Source organism: Volvox carteri (assembly GCF_000143455.1).
Source record: "Volvox carteri f. nagariensis unplaced genomic scaffold VOLCAscaffold_36, whole genome shotgun sequence".
Taxonomy (NCBI): domain Eukaryota; kingdom Viridiplantae; phylum Chlorophyta; class Chlorophyceae; order Chlamydomonadales; family Volvocaceae; genus Volvox; species Volvox carteri.
The window spans coordinates 1218568-1239286 of record NW_003307579.1 but is presented as its reverse complement, the minus strand read 5'-3'; the positions used below and the strand labels follow the sequence as shown (position 1 = coordinate 1239286).

The window sequence follows — 20719 nt, the reverse complement described above, 5'->3', positions numbered from 1 at the left end:
CCGTTGTATGCACGTCCAGCCTGTCGACACCTCATAACGTCATTTTTGTCCTCTTCGTCATGGGGAATTTCGAAACTGCCAACATTCTATACTTTGAACTACACGCATTCACAATGGACGAGGTGAGATATTCACACTACATACAACCTGTGTGTATGTATATATGTGTGTATGTATGTGCGTGTGTGTGCATGGATGCACACTTTCAAGGACATGTGTGATGATCGGTGCATTGTACGGGCCAGGTACGACAGCACGGCGCCGTTACGCTTCCCAGCTCAGCTCTGGGCCACTACAACTAAGGACCAGGACCAGGACCAGGACCAGGTCGAGCACTAGGAAGCCAGCAGCAGGCATCAGGACAGGGCGCATCATGCAATCAACGCCTTAATCCAGCGCCTGCAACGCGTTGCGGTCTTCCGAGGACAATCAGGCTTAGTAGCACCTAGTGCGGGGCTGCTCCCACAACTTCCTAAGCCCCTTCATTTATCACTAGGTCAGTCACCCCTTCGGCGGCTTAGCTTGCATGTCGCCGCATTGACCGTTCACAGCCTTGTTAGAATGCATACGGTGCGAGATAGGATGGTGCTTATAGGCGATCGGGCAACCTTTGAGCCCTCGGCTCGTATTAGGGCGGTTTGCAGGTACGGGGAACGCACCCCCACGACCATGTAACACAACAACAACAACAACAGCATATGGTGCCGAATATGATGCAGGTCGAAAAATCTTCTCCCAAACCGTGAAGCTTTAAATATTCTCGTGGTTTTCGCAATGCCGTGCGCAAACACATCACCACATCTAAGCCGCTTTGGACGACAAGCTCTAGGCAGCGAGGACGGTACGGTCGATTCAGTGCAGTCCATTTCGGTGCGCCTTACTTTCTTACCTGCCTATGTACGTATGTATGTATCTATCGGAATGTCTGAGACCTCAAATACATGTCTGGTCCCGATCTGCTGATAAACACAGTACAACACAGCACAGCACAGGACAGTACTGGACAGTACTGGACAGCACAGGACAGCACAAGGCAGCACAACACAGCACTTGTATGCAACAGCGGCACAATGCCAATCGGCGAAGAAGGCTATCGTTCACACTATACTGCCGACGAGTGCTTGCTAGCTCAGCTCAGCTAGATCCAAATGGAGACCGGCGCCGCAGTGGGGGGGGGCTGTGGGTGCGAATGCGAGCGAGCCCTGGGGTGTGTCTGCTGGTGCTGCCGGGGCGGGGGATGCTGCTGCTGGTCCTGCTGGTTCGGCGGATGCTGTTGCAGGTACGGCGGGTATTGCGGTGTTTCGTCAAGCACTAGGGGACCTTGCATCCGCAGGGAAGTGCCCGGACGCTGCACTTCAGCCAATGCGCGGGTGGCTGCCTTGGCAGCCCTGTACGACACTCCCTGGAGATGCAGCGCCTCGGTGCTTGAATTCCGCATGGCAGAGGCCGCAACAGCAGCGGCAGAGGCCATAGCAGCAGAGGCGGCGTCATTCTCCGGCATGTACGGCAGACCCCAGACGCCCTCCACGGCATCTGCTCCTTCGTTCCGATGGTGCACCCCGGGCAGCGGGACACTGATGGAGCCGGTGATGCCCCCCAGGACAACACCAAGGCCGCCGCCGCCGCCGACCCCACCGCCGCCGTCAACCCAGTCCGCACCGCGGGCCTTCCAGTATCCAGACGCATTGACGCTGATGCCCGGCAACGCCGTACCTTGGGCGGGCATCCCGCCAGTGCCTGTGCCCGTGCCGCCAACGCCAACGCGCCGGCTGCTCCAGCGCACGACCGCCCCCGTCATCGTATCCGCCACGGCAGCAAGGCCATCCGCTTTGTAACGCTGCGCCACAACCACCTCCCGGCGCAACTGCAAGGCGCGGTCCAGATGCGCCATCGCTTCCGGAGGCGGCGGCGGCACGGGCGCTGGCGGTGTCATGGGCGACGGTATGGCATGGAGTGTAAGCGAGGTGGGGGAGGGCGGCGGCAGGACCACGTCCAGCAGCCGGCTGATTCGCTCGTTGAGGGGCGGGTTGTGGGTGTTGCCCCGGTGGAGGAAGGCCAGGTTGTCCGCTAGACAGCGGGTGCGGTGGCTGTGGAACCGTCGTGGAGGCTGTGTTTTAGTATCGGCGGGGGCCTGTGTGCGCTGAGGCGCTGGTGCAGCAGCTGAGGCGGCCGGGGTGGCGGGCTTGGTCGGGGTCCCGGCGGTGGGGGCTGTACCACCCAGGCCTGTGATCCTCAGGGCGACTGTGGGTGCTGCGGCGAAGGAGGTGAAAGCTGCGGCGGCGCTACGACGGGAGGAGACAAGGCGGGCGGTCGGCCATCGGGGCTTCAGCGGCGGCGGCGTGGAGGGCGGTGGAAGGAAGCCGTACGGCTTTACTACAGAACCGGCCGGCGCTGCAGCTGGTGTGGGCTCCAACGGGATGATCTGGGTACCGCTGATTCCGTTGACGACGGCGCCGCCGCCAGCAGCTGCGGTTGGTTCTGTTGGTTGTGGGCCCCAGTCCGCGCTGTTTGTCGCAATGGATAGGCGGCCTTTGTAGGTGAGCATTCGGCTGGGCGGTGCGCTGTTGGCTCGTTGCAATGAGGCGGCGGCGGCAGCGGCGGCAGCGGCAGCGCCGGCTTCCGAAGCCACGGGCTCGTTAGGCAAGGAATTCTGCTGTAAATGCGGTGGGCATGTCTGCGGTTGAGTGTACGGATAAAATGGACCGTACGGCATCCCTCCAGGGGGGCTGGCCCGCACATATGTAACCATGGATCCGGGGGCTGCAGCGGGCGCTGCCAGCGGCATGCAGGATGGGGGTGGGATGCCCACGGGGGATCGGACGGGGGTGGGAGAGGGAGTGACGGTGGGGGAGGGGGGGCACGCAGGCGAGAAAGGGGGTGGTCCCAGTTCAAGATGTCCGGGGGACGCCGGGTCGTGCGCGGTCGAGCGGGCGAGAGAACCCGGGCTCTGAGCTTGTCGGCTGGAGTGCGCGCCGCCTGGCCTAGCGGTCGGTGGACTGGGGGTGCGACTTCTCATGTATTTGGGAGAGCTAGGATCGGTGTAGAAAGAGGGGGAGGACGACGGAGCTGAGGAGGTGGAACGACTTGGGTCATCGCCTTCTACGATTACTCCACCATAACTGCGAGCAGCGGGTTCAATATTGAAATCCATTCCTGCTATTTACTCAGTATGCTGGGACCTCTAAGCGCGTTGTCACCGGCGTAAGGACTATCGCATCGATGTTGCAAATGAACGCCGCAGCAATATGGGATGGCCTGAATTAACAGGTCTAATGGCCATATTCCTCCCCATTGGCGTCAGGATAAGGTGGATAGCAACGGATAAGGTCCAACCATGTGACAAATCTACCCAGGTAAGAAGCAGCAGAAGAGCGCCCACAGCAGCGCTAAGGCAATATAAGCTGAAGGTTACTCTAGATATGCGAGCTGTAACCTGACACATGTGATTGACTGCAGGGCGCGCCACCGTGTACAACAGGAGCAACCATTGAGCAATGGAACCCATCAGTAGGATTTCCCTCCATGTGTTCAACACATCAGCGTATACATAGGTAATGTTGGGCTCGTGCATATGGGGATGACCGGCTTCCAGAGGATGCTCCTCACGTACTGTACCTGTTCAAGATGGAGGACACATAACCACATGACTCCCATATATTTGAAATCATTCCTTATTTCTGTGATTGCTTATTGGAGACCTTGTTTGGCTTTTCGGCAGACGGGGGACCATATTCCGATACGGTTGCAATGAGAAAGCGTAAAGACACGAGCTGTTTGAACTCTGATGTGATAATACCATTACTGCAGACAAACTGAATTTTATGGAAGACATGTAGCAAAACGTTGCCCAGACGAGTGCGAGAACTTGTGTCCGTAACGTCGGGCAGGGAGCATGTTACATATGGCCAACAATCAACTTAACCACAAATGCAAACAATGAAAACGGAATCAATTCACTGAACGCTCCACAGCTTAATCTAGGAAACCTGCCGTCGAATGCAGCTAGGTCCTGCAGCTGCCTTCGCATGACTAGCTGCTGGCCGGTTGCAAGGCTCCGTGCGCGCGCCGCGCAAGCCACCACGAGCCGTATGTCGCTTGGGCTGGGACCTCTCCCGATGCAGAACTTCCTCCGTGGCTGTGTGCCGGAATCCAGGTTATCGCGCAGTCAGACCAGCAGCATTGAGATAGTCCGGCAAATGGTTAGCGGATTTGCTTCCAGACGAGTTCATCTCTAAACACTCAAATAATCCACATTGCGAAACAATGCAGGAAATGAATTCCGATCCGACAGGTAGGCAGCTTACGCAATTAAGTGCAGAGCTCGGTGGGACAGCAAGCAAACGTATCATGAGATGAAGTAGTATATATTGCAATCGATGTTCTGTTCATTAGCCCCAAGCTAAGCCCTCAGGCTGGTCGGTTTCGCGAACAGCGCCGTCCTCTCTCACGTAGTAGCGAGGTACACACCGCGGCCTTTCTTTGATCTCATTCAGGATATAGAATCCCCCGGGATTTCCGGAAACCCGGCAGAAGTCACAGGCGACCAACACGCAAATTAAGGGGGAAAGAGTGATACGCATGGCCGCTGGCTCATGCATGCAGGTCTCCCACTCACACTTTTGGCAGCCCCAAATTGTTGCCACGTACACAAGGGCTCCATCGTCCGGTGTGTAGAGCTCGTGCGTGCCATGTTCACTGTTTTGGCTTTTAGCCTGGTTACCATTTGTGTCTGTCTGTCTGTCTGTCTGTCTGCCACTCGGACGCAGCCGCCTTCGCCGTTGGCACCCCCGACTGCACCGGGATAGAGTCTTTCCTAGTTACCAGGGATAAGGCGGCTGATGCTAAGGCACTGCCGGATCGAACCGGTGAGGTCGCCAGTCGACTGCACAAGGCTGTTGGCGTCCTATGCAGGCATTAGCTGCGTATGCGCCGAAGACTCAGCCGTGACTGCCGGCCCCCTTGCTTTGTGCGCACGGCACGGCGCCTCTGCGTCGCCGCGCAGAGACGGCTCGGCCGCTGCTAACAGCCGTATGGCGCACTAGGCTTCCCACACCGGTCATCAGGACCCTTATGATGGAGCAGCCTTAAGTCGCTATCACCACCCCGCTTTACTTACCTTACCGCGTACCATGGTCGACAACATGTATTGCTTCTTCGCTGCGGCGACTGGAGGACCGAAACGGGGGAGGGTACCTTGGCAGCTGAAGACAATCTCCTCTATGGTAAACACCTCGCACGTGGCGGTGGGCATCGCCTTCTGATTCAGGAGAGCCCCCTGCCCGGGCAATCCAAGGTTTGATCATCGCGCGGTCCGAGCCGTCTAGCTCGTTGTGATGTCTATTAACTGGATATGGCTGAAGAACTGTGGTTTCATAGCTTTTGCAGCAAGCATTTGTTAATTTCAAAACGGACTGCGGCGTTGACCCCAGCACACTAGCCGTGCAAGCCGAATGCATCAACCAACGCGGCTTAGGACGTCCAGGCGACATGACTGATGTACAGCCGCAGCCTTGCGGCCCTCACTTTCAATTAGTAACAACTCTCGCACTACTTATGAAACGATTTTGTCCACCATATCTGTGAGATTCGATTTGGTGCAATTGTGACTAATTGACGACCTGCTTACATATTGTCGGAAGATTACTATCGACAAAAGCCAAGTGGCTACATTACACTTTAGTTTTCCAATGCAGTGGGCAGGGAGCATTTTCCCTGCTCCCTGCTCCACTGCTGGCTCGACAAAGCCAGTTAAGGAGTGCGGTCAGGGCACCAAATCATATTGTAATTCAACTTGTGCCTTGTATTAGGATGTGGGTTAGAATTATGAACATCTCTTCGGCAGAACAGCACGGCCTACCATCGAATCCCGTATACATATCTTCTGGCAGTCGAGTGAAATCGATACGCACAGGATAAAGTGGGAAATCCTAAACACTTGATTGACGATAAATAGGTTTAAAAATATTAGAAAGGATATACCGGGTAAGGATAGTGCACGATATCTGGGGTTAGTGTCTGGGCCGGAACGGCAGTTCTGGGCCTGCCGTCAGCAGTTGTATGACACAGCTAGAGCAGCTATGTTCGCGTTGAGTGCAAAATTAGATAAGCTAAAGTTGTTCGCCCCAGATGTGAGGATGAAGTGTTTCGATACGCAGGTACGAGCAATACTGTTGTATGGTTGTCAAGCGTGGGGGCCGTTTATGCTAGCTGAGGTATCGGACAGGCTCAGGAAGCGGAGTGATGCGAATAACCTTGCAGAGGGGCCCTTCGAGGCATGCCTAAAGGACAGAGCAGTGCAGCTTCAGATATCTTTCATGCGGCAAATTGTAGGAGCTGCCAGACCAACACACCGCCTCCTGTTCGCAGAGCTATCGCAGCTACCCCTACACTACCACGTTCTCAAGCAGGTTGTGAGGTTTTGGAATCATGTCCGTTTACAGCGTGGGTCTGTGGCACACCAAGTTTTGCGACAGGAGGTCGCAGAATCCCCCTCCAACCCCGAAGGGGCCGGGTGGGGGACACTACTACTCCGTTTTCTATGTTTTTTGGGGCACGACGTATGGAAAGAGGCCCCGCAAGGGCTACATGAGGTAGACGAACGAGTGGAGTGGCTGATGAACAGGCCAATGCCAGAAGGTGTGATTTTGGAGTTGAAGGACCGATTAGCGGGTGGTTGGAAACATACGCGTTTAGATGTCCAGCCTGACGTGTATCCGTCAGACGGCAAGCAACCAGGAATCCACATGGCGAAGTATAAGCATTGGATGGGTCTGGCGGCCTAGCAAGCGGGCAGGAAGGAGGTGCTCCCGCATATCACAATGTTTATCCCGCGTTCGGCGAATCGCAAGCTTATGCAGTTTAGGTTTTGCTGTTGGGCACTGGCGGCTAACAGAGCGCGTAAGGGACGGCGTTATATACCTAGGGAGGAGCGAGTATGCCCTTGCTGCGGCACTGATAGCCATATCGAGGATGAGAAACACATTTTGCTGGACTGTCCGGTGTACGACGAAATCAGATCTGTTATGGGCTTTCCACGCTTCGAACATATGAAGGACGCTATGAAGTGGGAACCTGAACGCCTGGCAAGGATGCTGGAACGCATATGGTCCCACCGCAACTCTATCGTTCCCTTTGGTCGTTAGTATACTTCATCACTTGTTTCGTTGGAAGTGCGAGGTAGGATGGTGCTTATAGGCGATTTGGCAGCCCTTGAGCCCTCGGCTCGTAGTAGGGTGGTTTGCAGGTACGGGGAACGCACCCACGACCATGTAACAACAACAACAACAAGAAATGATATCTTCTCCTTGAGATCTCAGCACGAGAAAATCCCTAACTCGTACGTACATGGCGTGCGCTGGTTCACAAGCTGACACAGCGTTAAGCTTATATATAGGAAGGCTAAAAGCTGTACTCAGCGACTGCCGATTCTCCTGATGAAAATTGCTCCAGCAAGCATTCTGGCGGCGTGCCCATTCCTTCCCTCAGCTTGCCGGTACAGCTTATGACTTCTTCGCTGCAGGCTCCCAGGGAGGATGGACAGGGCGATGCATATGCAATAATCCTGAGCAAAGGCTTCAAAGCACACTACTAAGGCCCCGCCTCGGAAGTTTAGTTTACATTCCCATGGAACTCGTCCCCACCCCTCTTAAGGGTGGTTTAAGTTGCCTTTGTACAACCGTTAAGACAGTCGCCGGCCAAAAGAATCAGCCAAACAAATACCATCACGGCTTGGTAGCACACCACAGCACAGCAGTGCAGTCGGACTACAGCACCGCCGACCTGGCCAACCCCTCAAATGCTCTCGCCTCCTCTTTCATTTGCGGCCCCATTCGCCCGAGCGATGAGATGGTGCGCCGCTTGAGTTTGCCAGCAACGGCAGCTACAGCTATTTGTTGGGCAAAACTTGTTCATCCAGAAAACTCGCTGCAGCGCGCATATGTGCAATCATAACTCATTCCAACGCCATCCATTTTCCCCTCCTTACCATCACCTCCTAGATCTGCGACTCCTGCTCAACACCACCTGTTGCTTGCCTCAAACTCACTCATTCAGCGGTTAGCGGAGAGATTTACACGGCGCCGCACGTCCCACTTCACAGCGCGCTGAAGGACATGCCAGGGAACCAGCTCTACCTTAAGTTTCATCTCAACGGACAGTGTAACTACACAGCTCACCGCCACCATGGCCACCGTCTCCTCCTCGTGCCCCGGTATATAGATTCGCTGAAGACGCTCCTGCGCGGTCAGACGACAAGAGGAAGCCATTTGGTTGACTCCCACGTCGGCCACCTAAATCTGATGACACACTCCAACTTAAAAAAAGGACATCCATTACTCGGTGGCCATCCATTGAGTTTGAAAGGGTTGTGTGAGGAGCCTGCCCCGAGCCATTAAAGGACATTCCACCAACTTCCAGCACTGTGTACAACCACTTTCCTTTCTTGAGTTTATTGATGGTGGGTCCAACCTATCTATAATTCGACGACACTTTTTCACGTCTTCCTCGTTCGTTCGTCCTTTCTTCTTCCCTTCGCCGGCAACGTTGCCTCCTCGTCTTCAATACAGTGGGGCCGGCAGCAGCTGGGGTGCCACAGTTCACCGGTTCGAGTCCAGCTACCCCCATCATAACCCGACGCCACCACACCACCTCGGACTGGATAGCATACTGCTCACCCACTGTACCACTCCGCTCTCTCCCGGGACGGGGAGGGGGGAGGGGGCCGAGGTTCACAGCGACACGTGCAAATGTTATTCGCCTCTCTATGCCTCGGAGAGGTTTTCTCTTAGCTCCTCCGCCCGCCCACCCCGCAACCTAGCATCCTGAAGTATTTCAACCAATCAACCAACTTAACGACAAGCAGAACCGCCTGAACCGGACTCGCCTGAACCTCACTCGCGTAAGCACGTGGAACGCAGAGACGACAACTTTTCAACCAGCCGTACTGAGGTAATCGAGGTACGCGGGCGCATCCGCTTTAACAATCCAATTCTATCATTTCACCAAAAAGGGAAAATATTGTCTGACATGACCAACCAGCTTGGAAGACATCGCTCGACAGACATCGAAACATATATCCACAGCACGCTTCCTGATTTAGATTGCGTGCGACCTCTGCGACCTACATTTTTGAGTTCAAAGTAAGGAATTTCAAAAGCTGCTAGGCGACCCAAGGACAGTTTTACTGATCTGCTCTGGCATGTAAAAGGACACACACCACACAATATAGCTCAGCACTGCACACGCTAGCACACAATCTACAGACCGTCAGAACAGATGGACTGACATACCCCGAGTAGGGACGCGGGTAGTTGGAAGCGGCGCTAGCAGCTGCACCACCAATCGCCCTCTGGCGGCGATAACTGGCCTGCAGGCGGGAGGCGCGATGCTGTTAATACGGATGTGAGCACATGCACACACGTTCCACCAACAAGGGAAGAAGGCAACCACATGCAAATCCAAGAGATTTACATGCGGCCTAATCCCTCCTTAAGAGTCGTGCGCCGCATCAGCATCCACCATTATGTTGGTACTATACTGCATCGTGCCTTGTCTTCCGTGTAAAAAAGCCACCAGCTCACAACACTGCATAACTGAACGACAACATGCATTAAACAAGTGTTGACGGACAGCAGCAGCGCTGCCCGACCCTGTGTTCACACCTCCCAAGGGGGACGGTGGAGTCGAACAACAACAACAACAACGATAACGACAACTGCAATAACGATAATAGCGACAATAACGACAAACAGAGGGTTAGCGCAATGTCTCGCGACCTTACAAAAATAGTACAAACGTATGCATGTATGTATGTTCTGCTGCGTTCACAGCAAAAGAGAACCGCCACTGTAACGCACACATGCACACAGTTTGTCCGAAAGCAAAACTACGCAACCACACAAACAGCTTAACAGCTTTTTAAAAGTGCCGATAGCGCCCAAAGCCTCATTGATGCCGAGCTGTGAAGTCCCGGCAGCTTCCAAACCCTATGGCTCTGCTCGCAAGCGTAATGGGCCCAGAGCCCAAAGCGGGCGCGGCACCCCAAAACAAAACGCATTCGCATGCAACAAGCGACATACGCGTTACATTGAGGGTAACTGATGCAGTAGCCGCAGTAGCCGCAGTAGCAGATAGCATTCAAGCGGGAAGCGCCGTCATCGGCAGCATCAACATCGGCACTGAGCAACACTACACTACACAACACAACAGTGCACCACACCGCCCAAAGGACACATCCACCGCTCTGCAGACACCTGCGACACAACGGAAGCACACTGCCAACAGCACTCGTAATCAAAAAACTGCGTTGACATCGCGGCAATAAGTGGCACGGCAACATTTCTTCGCTCTGCCGGGATGAGCTCATAAAAGGTGCCGAAAAAAGACGTATTCAGGGCATACAAATAGAACCAGATGACTTGCAAACTTTCAAAGAGTCAAGTAGATTTGCTTGCTGTATTTACACGCCTCATAATCGCATGACCGCCACAGCTCAGCAAGTGGGTGCCAACATTGAGTAGTGTGAACAACTTTATCGGTCCACTGTTAAGTACAAAGGTAGGTGCAACCGCCCCCACACGCGCTCTAGATATATAGGCCCTTCTGTGCTATCCTGCTTTCAAAATCGCCAATGGACGCCTTCCCAGCCTTTTGCATTAGTTACAGCAGCTGGAGCAAAGGCAGCTCTACAACACCTACAGCAGCAGACCAACAGCAGCAGCACCTACAGCACCTACAGCAACAGCTGACTAACCTCCCCCCAATAAACTCACCTAACCTGCCTAAAGTCAAAATTCGATGAACCTCCTCCCACTACTACTCCTGTTACCGCCGTAGTCCGTCACCCAAGCCGAGTAGTAGCGGACCAAGGGCGCTATGGCTACCACTTCCTTCTGCCCCCAAATATATAGAACCAGCAAATGAAAGACCTCTCGACAGGGGTACCAGTACCAGTGCGGCACAGCTCTCTGTCCTTCCCTCCGGCCCACCTCCATCTCAGCTCTATCTTCACAAATCAAGGACCTGCTGGGGCTTCACACGCTCCCGCGACCAGCCTCTAGCAGCGGCATTATACGTTCGCGTATCCCTGCTGTTGCGGCGCACGACCTACCAGCTACAACCGCCACCAACCATCACTAACGACAACTGCCTGCTCGTAACCAAGGAGGCCAAAACTGGCCGCAACAGCAAACTCCATTCCATGTCCATTACCGCCTAGACCTTTGGGAGGGAATGTACTAGAAGCATATCTTAGGGTGGGCAGCCCGACTGCGTGCGAACGCGCGTCATCGCCGCACCGCCCTGGGTTACATGTACACTAATAAATGGCTCTCATCGAGACGGTACCCGTCGTACGGCCTCCAGTTGAGCCAGTTCATGACCGCCAACTCCGCCGCGCATAGGTCCCCCGGGGTTGCAGCGGCCAGGTGGGACAGAACCACCCCCCCTGGGGCATCGCGGCGCTTCTCCTCCAGCTTGATGCTGACCTGCGGAAGAAAGGAAGAGGACAGTACGAAACAGGTTTCGGGGCGGGATTCAAAACCTGAAGGGATACCTTACGTGAACTCAGCATTAAGATGGCTAGCGTAAACTCATCTGCCATCAACGAACAACTGAAAAAAGTAATCGCATAGCATGCATGAACAAATCATAAAGCCTAAAGCAACGAAGGAAGCAGGTCAAGAAATGTCTTGGCAAGAAGGCAATTACTTACCCACAGGCACGCTGTCGCGTAGAGTTTCTTGCCGGCAGGGGCAGATGGCCACAGCCGCGTCGCATGGTGCAGCTGAGGCAGCTCAGAGACTCGCCGCCAGCAGTGGAGCGAAAGACGTGCCGTATCTGGCTCGCTCATACCTAGACACTTAATAACGTGCAGAATCCAATCCTCGGGGCCCAGCGACCCCAGCTGGGGCGGCGTCGAGGGCATGGCAGGAAGCGCCGGGGACGGCGGCCGCACTCGCCGTTGGCTTGACAGCCGTAACTTCCCACGCTGCTGCTGTTGTTGAGGCTGTTGTTGAGGCTGTTGAGGAATGATCTGCAACTGTAGCTGCGAATCGGAATGGCCCCGGACAGCGACCCGTGTGCCGGCCGCACCAAGCTGTGCCACACAGCGCACGGGCTCCCGGAGGCTGCTGTAGCCGGGCGTCTGCAGCTGCGAGGCCACAAGTACTGACGACGGCTGTTGCGCCTGCAACAGACGAGGCTGAACATGTACAGTCGCCGTCTGCGCCATGGCGGCATGGAGGCCGGAGGCAGCGGCAGCTGCTATAACGGCAGTGCTACCGACAGCATTGCTCAATGCGGCGTAGGCTCCCCCCGCGGGCAACCCGGGGGCCGCCACTGGCGCCAAAGAACCCATCCGCGCAGCAGCTGCGTCGCTCATGGCCAAGGCCGAATTAAGGAAACTAGCAGGCAAGCTGCTAGAAGAAGGTAAGGATGATGGCAAGCTGCGTGCGATCGTGGGTGCAAGTGTTGGCGCCGCTGCTGGCGCAGCACCTATGCTGGTGCCGGTAAAGATAAATGGCAGAGATAAGCTACCACCAATCGCGGATGATACGCACAAGTCCGCGGCAGTGCTGTTAACGTTGTTGTTACCGCTGCTGTTGTCGTTGCGTGCAGGGCAGCTTTGCAGTCTCTCGGGGCCAGAAGCACGCAGAGCGGCAGTCGTTAGCGAGATGTTTGGCAAAGGCGGTGGCGGCGGTGGCGGCTGCACGAGGGACATAGCCATGTTGCCCAACGTGTTCGCGTTGCAGACCAGCGCGGGCTGCAGTGCCACGAGCTGAACCAATTGCTGCTGCAGCTGCTGCTGAAGTTCCTGCATCGGCGGCAGCTGCGGCAGCTGCAACGGTTGTTGATGTTGCTGCGGCAGCCATGATGACACGGAAGCCAGCTGGCCAAGCCCAGCAGAAGCACCGTTGCAAAGCGGCATTTCGGAAGATGACCCACCAGCGAGAACAAAGTTGCTAGCAAGATCTGGCCGCATCGGAACCGCGGTCTGAACGCCGAGGCCATTCGAAGAAGGCAAGCCTCCGCCGACACAAAACGACGAAGTCTTCGAATTCAGATTTGCAACACCGCTTGAAGAATGCCGCAGCAATGAATCCAGCGTACAAACATGTTGCGATGGCGTTAGGCTGAAAGCCAGCTGTGCAGACGTTGCCTTGGCAGATAGGCTAGAGTTGTATGCTTGCATTGAGGCGCCTGTCTCCGTGTGAAGCCGAATGCGCTTGCATCTATAATAAGAATCTTGCATTGCGAACAGCCCTGATGCCAGCTCGCCTGGAAATTTCTCGCCATGGCCAAGAAGCCCGCCTGCTGGACCGGGGGAGCAAGGTTGGCTGCTCATGCAGCTCGCCGGACTGTATCCATCATTCCAGCAGTCGCGGATGACAGGCGCCCCAGCTGCCCAAAGGCCGTCGGATGCTGCGTCACTAGACAGCGTCATCGGTACGAGCTGTAAGAGTGAAACCGGTTGAAGATGTGTCTCAGCTGCGCATTGACATGGCACAGTGTTCCTGGTCGCAGCGCAGATTCTATCCTGCGCATTGGGGACACGCGCAAGCACGAGGTTCTCAAAAGCGCACACGACCCTCAAACGTTGATGGCCTGCGAGCAGGCCCTAAGCTTCAGAGAGCTGGGTTGATTATAATGCAGTTTATTTCTCCTTTCAATTCAGCTATTTACAGAAATCACAATGCTCCGAGTCGAACCCAACGCAACAGTGAAGGAATCCGTAATCCCGACAGAAACACCACCAGGCAATCCTCCCCACCACTTACCTTCGGCTATTAAAATTTCGTAAGCTGTCAAAGAGCTGATAGGGCCAAGAAGTCAGTGTACGTGACAACACTCAAGGCAGCGGGAAGTTGGATTTTTGACCTTCAGGTGGACAGCAGGTCACTCACGTAGCCTTGAAAACAATCGCTTTTGAAAGAAACGCAGTATGAAGGCACCTGACGAAGGGCGTTTTGTCGAAGCTTTCAGCTCCCCAAACAGATGATAATTATCTCGACTTGTGTAATGATTTCCAAAGAGGCGAGTGACTGATGAAGATGGCGGTCTGCGTTTAATAAGTCCGTCTTCACGGTTGCTTCGTGCCGCAGTACGACTGCGGTCGGAGTACCGGTCTGTAATTTTTCATTTCGTGAGGCGCGATACATACGAGATGAATAATGCCCCAGAAGGTGACCAATCGTGTCTTTTTGTAGGTGATTGTAGCTTCCATGCGCTCTGGACGGGCATGCAAGTTTACAATGAGGAAACGCCCCAACGTCTCCCAAATTCGCATTGACCACTCAAGGACGCCCCAACGCGTATTGCAAAGAAAATAGTTATTTTTTATTAATTGTAGTCCGGCTATCTTTGTTTCCCCTGCTATCTGAGTTGACTTCTAGGCAACCACCATTTCGAGTCGAACACAATCCATGCCAAATTTGCTTAACCCATTATACCTCGCTATATAGGAAAGTGGTTTTTTTAATCCCGCATGGCGCTTGTGTGGATATGGACTCGAAAGTTGCTGGACACTACCGAATGGACGAACTTGAAAGCGTGAGGGTTTGGGTACCTAAGGGTCAAAGGTAAACACGTTGCGTCATTTCTCATGAGGAAAAGTGTTCTCCTTGTAAGCCTAGGCAACATTTGGAACGTGCCAGCCCTCTGCGTTACGGAACTTTACAAACACGAAACTAGATTGATATTCTTCGGCTTATCTAAAGTCGTCGCTTATATATAACATTTGGTGCATAATCTGTGCCTGTGTTGCATACCCGCGACCTGCTTGGTGTTGGCTACTCTAGACCTAAATGTAGAGCTGCTTGTGCTGCATGATCATACCATAATGCGATCAAAGATGATGAGTGGTTGGTTTTCAGGAGCTCCGCTTTCACGTTCCGCGAAATGCCAGTAGGGTTAAGGAAAGGAATGCGATGGTGGACTGCCCGTGCAAATGTTAGACCGTTGTTCCTGTCACAAGGAGGTCGAAGTTACCGCCTCTTCGGCCCCCTACCTCCTGGTACTTGTTTTAGGACGCGCGTCTGATACCTAGTGGGCCGAGCGCCGCGTGGCCACGTATCTGCAGAAGCTTCTGTTAATGCAAGCGGGGGAAAACTGCGGGAAGTGGCGGCGAAAGTCTGGAGGGTAGGCAGACTGCGACGAACTTTCGTCCCATCAACCGTTGGGGCATGTTGCTAAAGTCTCTCTGCCTAAGTTCGCCTTACAACCAGCTGGAGGGAACACCTCGGCCTTTCCACCGTGCTCAAACCCCAACCGCCGTGGATGGGGGCGAGGAAGGGGAGGTCGAAAATATGCACGCGCGTTGTGTGCATTCATTTGTCCATTCCCTTATACAGATGTTTCATCCACTCAACGTTGTTTAACTTATTTTAAGTCGCAGCGTGAGGATAAGCGCGTGTGCCGACAGATAGAGATGGACAGGGCAACGGACTCACAGGCAAACAGTCAGCTCTGTATCAGCTATGTAGCGGTTAGCTCATCCGCTTTCTAATCTCCATGACTTGTGAACAGGCTCAGCAAGAGCTCAATTTCGCACCTTCGACCATGCAATGCGCCAACACATGCACGATGCAAATGTCGTCCACTCTCCTATACACACACATAGCACCTTCACCAATTTCTACCGTGGCCTGATCAGCATGCCCGTACGACGGGCGTGGGCAGGGGTGGGGCGGGATGGACGGTAGACACCAATTTTCGTTTCAACCAGCGTGTGACTTTCACCTCAGATACACCGTGGCCACATTTCAGGTAGGGGCGAGAAAATTAGTTCGTTTTGTTGTCTGTAATACTCGTCTTCTTCGGGCCTCTCCGTCCTTTTCTCTCTTCCATTATGCGTATCAGAAAATGGCACACATTTGTCTCTCAAGCAACAACTAATCGCCCATCTATCCACAACCCCTTGGTGGCTGTGGAACCGGTGAGCACATCGCTGTTACATCGCCTGGATAGTTTTCCAGTATCTGCAGTTAGCCGATAGGGGCATTTGGATTCAAATACCTGTGGTGCAGCATATAGCTTAGCATTATAACAGCTTATGTCCTCTTGCGGTTCCCCTCACGCACAAAGATTGCCCCCGATATAGCTTCATGACAAGTGGCGGACGGGCGGGTTCGCGTTCCTTGCTTCGTCAGTTGCTTAGTCGCCGGCCTGCCAGTTGTGCACTGCTGGACTGGCAGACTAAAAGGCTGCACAAGACAGCTATTTTGTAGTCAACGAATGAGCATATGCATCAGGCCAGGTGGTCAGAGCAGTTTCCTCATATGCACTGCTGGGGGTGATGCAATGCACCAGCTGGGTGACGTGTCCAGTATACCCCGCACCTTCGCATCCGCTGCGGCTGACTGTTGTTCATTACGAACCCAAGCCTGGTCCGTAACAAGCGTCAATTTTACATAGAGCATCTTCCTACGTTTCTCGTCATAGATTGAGTTTTGAGCAGCGCCTTAGCGCAATCCGGCATAACCTATCTCGTTGCAATATTTCACATATACCATGCCTTTGCCACCCGCCATTGTTTGACCATTTTCACAATCCTTAAAGCTATACTAAAGCAACATTTCGTTGGAGGCATCGCCAGCTTAGTCGATGCCTAATTTGATGCTGGCGGCACCCACGTGCTCCCAGTTGGATGCTTCTATAGGTCAGTTGTCTGATGTTTGGGTCTGACCCAGCAGCTGATAATCTAAGCATAGGAACGACATTACCCTGGAGGGTTGTCGGCGCCTGAGAAAACCATTACAACGTCCTTGGGAAACTTACTCGCACAGAGGCCGAGTAGAAGCTTGCAAGGAGAATACGTTTTTTATTTTTTATTTCACATGAGGACATTGGGTTTTCTCATAGACTGCGCTATTCGCGACTCGACAAATGATGATGACCTACACCTTTTGAAGAGACCATCACGTGACCGCCGTCTAGACTCGACTATCCTAACTCTAAAACGCATAACCGTTTTCATTCCAGGTATAGCGCTGTGTTATGCACACCTGTATGTACCGCTGGGATTGCTGCCTCTCGCTAGGGATGGAGTTGGGCCCTACCGCGTGCGCCTATGCCTTCGGGGTATCCCAATCCAACGGGCATCAGGGTTTGCACATCAATCTCTGGAAACACTAAACAATACAACGAAACTACTGGCAGTTGTCAATTGATTTAGGTCCTCCTTGCCGCGTGATTCTGCACTGTAAGCTTCCAGCAGGGCCCGGGAACAGTACCGAGCCCCGAGGGATTATATATGCGAAGGTTTCAACACGTGTGAGGCATCACATAGTATTGATGGCGGCTCGCAATATAGCGCGGGGCATAATCGGCAAACCCTAGACCATCGGCAGGCCTGTATAGTGGACCCCGATCGGGCCGAATGCAACGCTCAAAGGAACGCCTCCTGGACAACACTGTGGGCCTTATTCAAAACGGTAGCCGGCCAGGCCGCACTAACTTCACGCTCAGCTAGTACGTTGAAACGCAAAAAAAGCAATGCCACCGTAACAGCTCCATAATCGTCATCACCGTAATGTTTTGAAGTTAGTTAACGAGCGCGTGTGAGACCGTGTCGTAACTTCGGAGCTAGCGGAGCTTGAACTTGTGTGTACGATGTGTGAGGTTGTGGCGCGCTAGCATGACTATTTAATCGGACCAAATTATGGACATTGTAAGCCTAAGTTGAGATTGAAATCCCGATCCTCTGTGCAAAGTATTTCGGCGAGTAAAGTCAGCTTAAGCTTCCCAATTGTTAGGAGCAGGCCTGGTTCTCTTTCAAGTGGTATCGAGACTGTATCGAGACTGTAGATAGCACCCTGAAAGGAGTGCCGGCGGGAGGAGTGGGGCTGGGAGGTGGTGGTCGCTGCCAAGAGGCGACGAAAAGCTCCGGGCAGTGTGATGATTCGTCCCCACACTGGAGGCAGACGTGCTTAACCATGCGCTGTAGACGCAAGTTGTGGGGGACCCCGATGGTTTTGACGCCGCTCGGAAGCAGCGGCTTGCTGTGGTGCGGTAGTGTAGTGTAGACGTCAGCGGTTAGGTCCATGGGGTCGTCCTGGCGGGTATCCCGTGAGCTGCGTGTTAGGGTAGTGTGGTCAATGAGGTGCGCATTGTGGCGTCCCGAGAAGATGCCCATCGCCAAGTCTATGATTGTTTGAAGGTTGGCGTTGGTCCCGTATTGTGGAAGCCTAGCGTAGACTTCTTCGCGGAGGTCCCTGTTGAGACCCTTGGCGAAGTGGAAGACATGATCCAACTTTTGGCGGTGGGGTATGTCGCCCAAAAGTTGGACCACCAAGCTGGACCTCTGGTCAGGCTACCACCAAGTCCACGAACCAGACGTGCACAAAACAGCCTTTCGGTGTAAGTATGGTCTGTACGAATGGCTTGTTCTTCCCTTCGGACTTACAGGAGCCCCCGTCACCTTCATGTCCCTGATGAACGATGTTCTCCGACCGTTCCGCAACAAGTGTGCGGTTGTGTACCTCAACGACGTCCTCATCTCCTCCCGCACCTTCGAAGACCATTGCCGCGACGTGGAAGCCATCCTCCGCACACTCCAAGACCACCACTTCCACGTCCGCCTTACCAAGTGCTCTTTTGCACAACCATCCACCAAATTCTGCGGATTCATCATCTCCCGCGACGGCATCACGACAGACCCTGACAAGCTCACTGCCCTTGCCAACTTCCCCATTCCCACCTCGATCACCGACGTTTGCGCCTTCCTAGGTTTCACTGGGTTCTACCGCCGCTTCATTAAAGATCACGCCCGCATCGCCCTTCCTCTTACAGCCCTCACCAAAGCAACCCAGCCGTTCCCCAAGACCCTACCCACCAACGCTGTCGCCGCCTTCCATGCTCTCCACGACGCCCTACTGTCAGTCCCGGCCCCCATCATCCCTGACACTGGCACCAACGCCACCTTCACCCTTTATACCGACGCCTCCATCCTCAGCATTGGCGCTGTGCTCCTTCAAGAGCGCAACGGTGCCCTACATCCCGCGGTGATTGAGTCCCGTAAGCTCAGCCGTCACGAAGCTAACTACCCCATCCACGGGCTGGAGTTGCTTGCTGTATTACACGCAGTGTGTAAGTTTCGGTGCTATCTCAGGGCTGCCCCTTCACGCTCTGCACATGACCACGACACCTTGCAACGCTTCTGTACACAGAAGGACCCCTGTCTCGTCGTCAAGCCCGTTGGGCCCAGCTCCTCGCCCCATTCCAAGGCTACATCACAATAACCTATCGCCCTGGCCCACAAAACATGGCGGACGCCCTCTCCCACTTTCCTGTCAGTCCAGCCCCTAACCCAGAGCCCTCTGACCCCAGCCCCTCACTACCCACTGCAACAGCAGAAACCCTAACCTCCACTACAGCTCCCCCGCTTTGGCCCTCCACTTCACCACCTGTCGACGTCGCAGCCAACCATGCCCTCCATCACGCTTGTTTTACCATCGCAGCCCATGTCATACCAGACCCCAGCCTCGCTGACGACATCCGTTTCGGATACACCGCCGACCCTATGTACTCCAATCCGACCGCCATCCAACCTTACCTCCAACGCTCCCCAGACGGTTTCTTCTATTTCGCCATTTTACGCATGCCATCCCCAACGTCCCATCCTTACACCGCTGCCTACTTCACGAGTTCCACGATGCTGCTTACTCTGGACACCCTGGTTTCCGTCGCCCCCTCGTGGCAATATCCACCCGCTACTGGTGGCCTTACATGGCCCGTACCATCAAAGCCTACGTCAAGTCCTGCCCCATCTGTCAACGCGCCAAGCCATCCACCCAGCCTCCGCCTGGCCTCCTCCACCCGCTACCTACACCCACCCACCCATGGACACACGTGTCTCTGGACTTCATCACCGACCTGCCGCCCTCTAAAGGTTTGGACGGCCGCACCTACACCGTACTCCTCACCTTGGTCGACATGTTCACCAAGCAAGCCCACTTCACACTCACCAATATAACCACCACCACCCACGACACCGCCCTACTCTTTTTGTAGCTTAGATGCGGCAGGAGCAAAGCGAGTATAGCCTCTAAGCTAGGTTATGTACGGCAGCCGTATGGCTTGCTGAGAATTCGAATTTACTATTTCAGCTGACAGCTCCATAGTTCCGGCATTCTGCCTACACTATTGGAGCTTATTATTATTGTTGCTCTCACTTTTATCCAAGACCTTACCGACTACCCTCAAGCCTCATCGACGCTCTACCACAACGAATCGACATCGCCGCGGACCTGTCACTCTCCGAGGAACAACCAGGAGCTCCGTCACAAAAATCAAAAAATGACGGGTAAGAGGACAAAGGCAACGGGAGATAACCTGGTCAACGCAGGAGCGGCCGAAGCAGCCGGCGAAGGGGGATCGGGCCAGATGCTGCCAGCCAACCAAAACGACATAGAAGCCGCCAGGGATACTTTGAGCGGGAACATAGACCAGCCGACTCTTCACCAGCTGCTGCTGGGCGTCCTGTCAGCAGCGCAGGCCAACGCGCCAAAAGCGCCAGCCAGGGATCCCCGGACAGCACCGCCTCGGGATCGCTCTCCTGACGTTGTCATCACAAAAGACGTGACCATCATGCCATCCGCAAGAGAACAGCTAGCAGCAATAAGGACGGAAGTTCAAGCAAATGACGCACCGAAGCTGACAGCACCACACGAGCAGCGGGAGCAGCTCGACGAAGGAACGCTAATGCTGCTAGAGACCGCCATCA

At 54.3% G+C, this 20719-nt stretch overlaps 1 protein-coding gene across 1 annotated transcript; it reads right to left on the bottom strand.

The window, feature by feature from the left end:
• Window positions 1-1138: 1138 nt before the first annotated feature.
• Window positions 1139-13008, bottom strand: VOLCADRAFT_94316 (uncharacterized protein; the record flags this gene model as incomplete). The annotated part of the gene is made up of 9 exons (XM_002953426.1): window positions 1139-2653; window positions 5117-5275; window positions 8175-8234; window positions 8673-8692; window positions 9288-9364; window positions 11344-11483; window positions 11711-12443; window positions 12558-12703; window positions 12943-13008. 9 exons carry the CDS (start codon window positions 13006-13008, stop codon window positions 1139-1141), a joined length of 2916 nt encoding a protein of 971 aa, XP_002953472.1.
• Between the last annotated feature and the right edge of the window lie 7711 nt (window positions 13009-20719).